This window comes from Salvia splendens, chromosome 8, assembly GCF_004379255.2.
Source record: "Salvia splendens isolate huo1 chromosome 8, SspV2, whole genome shotgun sequence".
NCBI lineage: Eukaryota > Viridiplantae > Streptophyta > Magnoliopsida > Lamiales > Lamiaceae > Salvia > Salvia splendens.
In genome coordinates this window covers 26,658,332-26,665,004 of record NC_056039.1, presented here as the reverse complement: position 1 = coordinate 26,665,004, position 6,673 = coordinate 26,658,332, and the positions used below count along the sequence as shown (strand labels likewise).

Genomic DNA, 6,673 nt, shown 5'->3' with positions numbered 1-6,673 from the left:
TAACAACTATTTAGTTGAATTGAACATTGTTCTGTTTATAATCGTAGATATTTATTGAATTGAACATTGTAATGTTATACTTACATTTTGGCTTGAATCGAAACACACGAAATGTTATACTTATATTTTGGCTTGGGCTGTTTTTTTAACTAAAACACGCCATTGAAGTTGGCGTGGTTTGGTAAAAACGCCTATGCGATTGGCGTGTTTTAGTAAAAAACGCCTATGCGGTTGGCGTGTTTGTGATAAAACGCCAACTGGTATTGGCGTGTTTGTTCAGTAGCTCAACCTCCGCGTTGGAAAAACGCCATCAAAAATTTGCCCATCTTAAAAACGCCGTTGTGAGTGGCGTGATTAAAAAACGCATATGGAGTTGGCGTGTTTTAGTTATAAAAACGCCATTGTGAGTGGCGTTATTTAAAAACGCCATCATAAGTGGCGTGTTATCAAAAAAACGCCTATCAGGTTGGCGTGTTTGTTCAGTAGCTCAGCCACGGCGTGTGCAAAATTTGCACAATTTATTTACCAACTTAAAAACGCCATCTTGAATGGCGTGTTTGCAAATAGCCCAATTATCTAATATAAAAACCGCGCATTTATCAACTTACAATATAAATACGGGAAATCAATGAAAACCACCAATATCAATAGAATATATCAAATTACTAATATGAAGCGGTCAAATCAATAAAAAAACACCAATTTATATAGAATGTATCAAATTACAACCAACACCAATAAAAATCACTCGTCTCGCCTTTTCCGCATAAACAGACTACGGATTCCCTTCCCGATACTGGTCTTAGGGATTCTGGACGGAGGAGTATCTTCAACGACAGCATTCTCTAAATCAACATCAAAAAAGTCGTCTCTCACAGAAGACCGAGGTGGAGATTGTTGATCGCTGAGACCGATATCTTCTCCTGTACCACCCGTGTGGCTGACAGAGTGACGACCCCGCACGGCAGATCTTGGTGGAGGAGGAGCCTCAAAATCGTCATCAGAATCATCAACCAATTGAGTATCCATCCTTGATGATGACGACTGTCCACCAACTTTCTTCTTTCCACGCCGCTTCGCTTTTTGCCGCACGGGCACCTCGATGTCCATCTCAGAGCGCTGGGAATGACGGTAGTCCATCGTCTCAGCTTCCCCACATATCTGGAGGCCATGTTCAACCATCCTCGAAATGGTGAATAAATCCGGCCGTCCTGACATGTCTTGCTCCCTAAGAAAGTGGCGTATTTTGTGAAGGGTATCCACCTACAATTTTCAGTGTTAATTACATTTCATCATATGAATATAAATAAAGAATAGTTGTTGAAATTTACCGCGTAGTGATGAGAGGCCGCCGTTTCATGGAAGCCCTCAGGAGCATGCACGCCGGGTTTTGTTAGGTACACCACGGTTATCCGGCGAAACCAATCCATGTACTCATCAGTAGCAACAGGCTCGAATGAGTACTCCAAATCAACATACACCGTGTCGTGCCTATTATGCCAATCTTGTATATGCTTGGCGTGCCACTCAACCCAGTTCCGACCTGCTTTGCCACGGCGATCCTGTTTCGTAAAATCAGTTCCGTGGAACCGGTCGACAAGCGGGATATACGGTTGGACAATCCCAAACTGTCGCAGCACTCGCTGTGGCATGTGTGGCTCAACCATATTCCAGCAGATTAGTGTTGTCATCGACGTCCATATAGGACGACCGGCAACACAAATATCCGCCAGATTTCGATTGACGTACGGCCTCCAAATAAACTAAATATGAAACTTATTTAGTCAAAACAAGTTCAATCAAAAACAGCAATCTAGCAATAATTTAGGTTATGTAAATTACCTGATTGGCATGCATTGTTGAGAACTGATCTCTGAAAGTTTCAATGCAATGTCCGGGTGCTTTTACATAAGAGGCCCGACCAGTCCACCTACAAAAATTAAATTATGAGCGAACAACACAAAAATCAATAACAATTATGCTTAAAAAAGTAATTAGTGGACAACTTACGCGACTGCACATGGTAAGTAGTCTACGGGCGTGGGGTTCAGCATCTGCGGTCTAATAATTGGGATTCTCTCCCAAGCCCACAGCTGTAACAATGTAAGAGCTCCCCCGACATCGGTCCTCTTACCAAGTGCAGCTTCACATAGATTGTGGTACAAGCAGGCAAGAGTCGCACCTCCCCAGCTATAGCTACCACATTGTTCTATATCCATGAAAAACTGAAGGTAGAAGAAGGGAATTTTATTACCGGTGGCGTTCGGGATCAGTAGACCACCCAGTAACAGCAGACAATACACACGAGCACGTTGATTGTATATGTATTGCTCGTGGTCATCACTCAGCTCAATCCGCAGTTGGTTTGATAAGCTTGTCTGCTTCCAGTTCATTTCTTTTAGATCAACTGCATCTGGAATAAAGCCAAGAAAATCCAAACAAACATCCTTCCAATATCCGACATCCTTAGTGGGGATGTAACCCGTCAGAGGCTCACCGTCAGTTTTGAGGCCCCATAAGACCTCCACGTCTTCTAAGCTCACAGTCGCTTCACCGACTGGAAAATGAAACGTATGAGTCTCAGGCCTCCAACGTTCGATCAAAGCGGTGATAAGATGGTGGTCAATGTCTTTCGGTTGACCACACCTCAACATCCCGCCGAACCCCATCTCATCTATAACCGCCAAAACACGAGGATTTATGGGAACATCCCATATGATTCCTTCGTATCTTCTACACCGTACGTCTTCCGATGGCACTCCTGCCCATATGTTATTAGAGACGTGTTGTCTCTGCAGATATAATACGGAGGGGTCCTCAGGACCACATAAGAGCCGACGACGAGAAGTTGAAGAAGATGCCATAAATTACCTACACACATTCATATTCCAAATTAAACAATAAACAAACCTAAACAAATTCAATAATTACAAACAATTTTATACAATATCACAAAATGGAACACCTATATCAAATAATTCACAATACACAACTTCAACATCATAACACAATTCACCTACACAAAAGTAACCGTTCAAATGCACAATATACATCAATTCTCCACAAATTCAACTTACCCAATTTTAGTTTGACCAACCTAACAATTTCAATTTCAATTTCAACCTAACAATATACACAATATTAACAATTCAAACTACAAACAAAGACACTAACCAACACCCACATAAACCAAATCAATTTGCCCAATTTTCAAGTTTTAAAACCCTACGATTTTGGTTTATAATCAAATTTATACACAAATTCACTTAAATCCAAACAACCCAACATAATAATCAACACTAACGTCATACAAATAATCCATATGCACAATATTTCAACTCAAATTGCAACCCATTACAAACCCTAGCTAAGTATCCAACAATTACTCTAATAATGTAAAAGATAAGTATACTAACCAAATAAATTGGAAGATTTTGGGGAAAACTAGTACCGATTGATAAATGGAGGGCGAAATCACGGAGAGTAGGAGGAATTCCCGACGAGAGGCGCTGCTACTATGGAAAATCGCGAATGGTGTGTGGTGTGTGTTTTTCGCGATTTGGAAGATGAGGGGCTGCTATAACAGTCTGTAAAAACCCGCCATTGGGGTTGGCGTTTTTTATGTAAACCCGCCAATGTAGTTGGCGTTTCTGTACTTAAAGACGCCAACTTCGAAGGCGTCTTTTAGAAAATACGCAATTTCCGTCGGTGTTTTTTATTTCATAAACACGCCTTCGCAATTGGCGTTTTTAGGTAGTAAACGCCAACACAATTGGCGTGTTTTAACGTAACTGTAATGGGAGACAATACGGGCAAAATACGAGACATTATAAAAAGCCATCTTAGTTGGCGTTTTCACTAAAACAAAACGCCAATGAGGTTGGCGTGTTTCCTATAACTGGAATAGATAACATAGTGGGTACATTTGCGTAACTTTAAAGGCCAATTGGCCTAGAAACCCGATTTTCTCAATATGTATAGTATAATTGGATGAATTAAAAATGAGTGCCAAGTCGACGAAAGTGCGGGGCCCATTCATTATGCCTTATCCACGAAGAATTCCACTTGTTATGTTAGCATCGCGTCCATTGCGTATTCACGCACGTGTTCCCATCATCTGCAACTACACTCTCACGGTTCACACTTCACATACATACATGCATGCATCCATCTATATAATGCAACAACTAAGAACCGCCGCAAATGCAATCGCAAATCATCCAAATTTAATCCTTAATTAATTAATTAATCACATACGCACAACAATGCCAGACGAGAAGGCGTTCACCCTCGCCGCCACCCGCCCCAAGCGACGCGCCGGCAGGAGGATATTCAAGGAGACGCGCCACCCGGTGTACCGCGGCGTCCGCCTCCGGAACTCCAACAAGTGGGTGTGCGAGCTGCGGGAGCCTCGCCACCAGAAGCGCGTCTGGCTCGGGACCTACCCCACGCCGGAGATGGCCGCCAGGGCCCACGACCTCGCCGCACTGGCGCTCCGGGGCTCCGCCGCCTGCCTCAACTTCGCCGACTCCGTCTCGCGCCTTCCTGTCCCCTTGTCTAAGGACGCCAAGGACCTCAGGAAGGCGGCGGCCGCCGCCGCCGAGGCGTTCCGGCCGCGGGAGGATTTTGTCGAGAAGGGCGCGGCGGAGTTCTTGGAAATATGTGAGCTTTCGAGCGTGGCGGAGCTGGCGGAGGCGGTTCTTATGTCGCCGCCGCCGTTGTTGGGGTGGCGATTCAGCTGGGATGAGGTGGAGAGAGATGCTCAGGTGGACTTGGAGTTGTGGAGTTATTAAATACTGAGTATATGACTTTCAGTTTTGGGAGTAACTGATTATAAATGTACATTTCTGTGTTTTTTATTATTAAATGAAAACAAATTTAAATATCGTGTTATGATGGATATGAATCCGGGCCCCGAGTCTCAACAAACGCATACTCTAATTTGCCTTTTTGGTAGTTATGTTAGAGTAAGTTATAAGCTTTTAGCTAGCTTTATTCATGCATTTGGTGCTCATATTTGCCTTAGTGAATAGTTTGTGTTATTTTCATGGCCCTAAAACTCATCTTCAAGTTTATATTTTAACTGGAAAATTAACCCGAAAACGAGTTAATATGCTTTTGTATTTGTTTTTAAAATATGTTTATGACTTATGGTAATTTCTAAATTATGCCATTAAGATATTAAATTCAATTGTTTATATGCTAGACTAACAATGTCTCAAAATTACTTTTGAGTTGTCTTATTAACAGTATCTCAAACTGCATTGACTAATCTCTGTCACTAGAGTCGTTTAAGACTTGATTAATGGGATGGAATGAATATAATTCGTGAAACTACGTAAATATAGACTATAGAGCACAGCAATATACTAATGCGAGTGTTCATACATGACTTTGAAAATGCAACTGAAAAGAAAATTAAAAATGAAAACAAGAAGTTGCCGAACACACTGAAAAAGGTTGAAAGTGGACTGCCACGTCAAGATTTCCCTCGCCTGTTGTTACATGTAGGCCAGCCCGCGGGACCCACTGTCCTATTCCTTTTCCACCACAAAATCAACCACACATCATCACAGAGTTCATGCATACGTGCATGCACCTATAAATAAATTAAAGGAGTAGTTTGCATAACTGTTTACTATTTATGGACTCTGCCCCACTTTTATTCATATTTTGTTCTAAATTTAGCTAAGGAACAAACTCTTCCCCAAGAGCATGCTTTTTACTATTCATAGATCTCACTATTTTATTATTCAATTTAAAAACTACAATTACCAAAAATATTTAATTAATAACAAAAGTTCATTTAAAAACTGGAAAATGGCATTACAATTCCTAGAAAGTTAAAACTTACATAATTTATATCATCAAATTTTAAGAATGCATAATTTAAATCATAAAAATTAAAAATAACATAATTGCAAGCGAGACATGAGGAGTGCTTGTTTGTTGATGTATCGCTCGTTCTGATAGCGAAATGCGGGAGTATCGGCCATTGTAGCGACGTGCAACATTTCAAATAAAGTAGTTGTGGAAGAATCAGAGGTCGTTTGGTTTGGCCCATCGTGTCCCCTTCCTCTAGACATACTTGAATAGAGAAAAATGTTTTGAGAGGTAGTTTGGTTTGATGTAAAAAATTGGATGATGAATGAGGGCATTGATGGATAATTAATTTGGATGAATTTGGATTAAAAAAATTTTAAAATACGAAATTTGGAAGGAAAAAAAGGTCATAAACGGTTCTATTTTGGGAAACGGGAAAATAATGAATTTTTTTCAGATTTTTAATGAATTTAACAAATTAAAAAATTCATTAAATCAACACCTAGCAAATAATCCTCCTAATAGGATATGATGAGTCTAAAGATGATGAGGTAGGAGCAAATGATCATGTTACAACTTCAAATACTATTGATGTAAAAAATATAGGAGTAGGGGAGCACTAGGGTGCATCCTTAATTAGATTGCTAACGTACATCTAATCACTTGCTGCCACGTGACATGAAAAATGCAATATTGTAAATACAAAAATGCAATACACATTTGTGAAGTTGTAAATGTATTTTCGCATATTGCATTTTAGTTATAGGCAAATTGCATTTTAGTTATAGGTAAATTGCATTTTATATTGTTAAGTTTTGCATTTTAATATAAATTTTCTAAAATGTAAAAT

The 6,673-nt window shown here is 40.3% G+C and overlaps 2 protein-coding genes across 2 annotated transcripts; one reads left to right on the top strand and one right to left on the bottom strand.

Moving 5' to 3' along the window:
* Positions 1–335: 335 nt before the first annotated feature.
* Positions 336–2,935, bottom strand: LOC121744893 (serine/threonine-protein phosphatase 7 long form homolog). Its single transcript, XM_042138579.1, has 4 exons — positions 2,011–2,935; positions 1,843–1,930; positions 1,332–1,763; positions 336–1,263 (listed from the first exon to the last, which is right to left on the bottom strand). Exons 1-4 carry the CDS (start codon positions 2,862–2,864, stop codon positions 745–747), a joined length of 1,893 nt encoding a protein of 630 aa, XP_041994513.1. The 5' UTR covers positions 2,865–2,935; the 3' UTR covers positions 336–744.
* A 1,241-nt stretch (positions 2,936–4,176) lies between these two features.
* Positions 4,177–4,906, top strand: LOC121744941 (dehydration-responsive element-binding protein 1E-like). The gene has a single exon (XM_042138654.1). It carries the CDS (start codon positions 4,266–4,268, stop codon positions 4,791–4,793), a length of 528 nt encoding a protein of 175 aa, XP_041994588.1. The 5' UTR covers positions 4,177–4,265; the 3' UTR covers positions 4,794–4,906.
* The last annotated feature ends 1,767 nt before the right edge of the window (positions 4,907–6,673 follow it).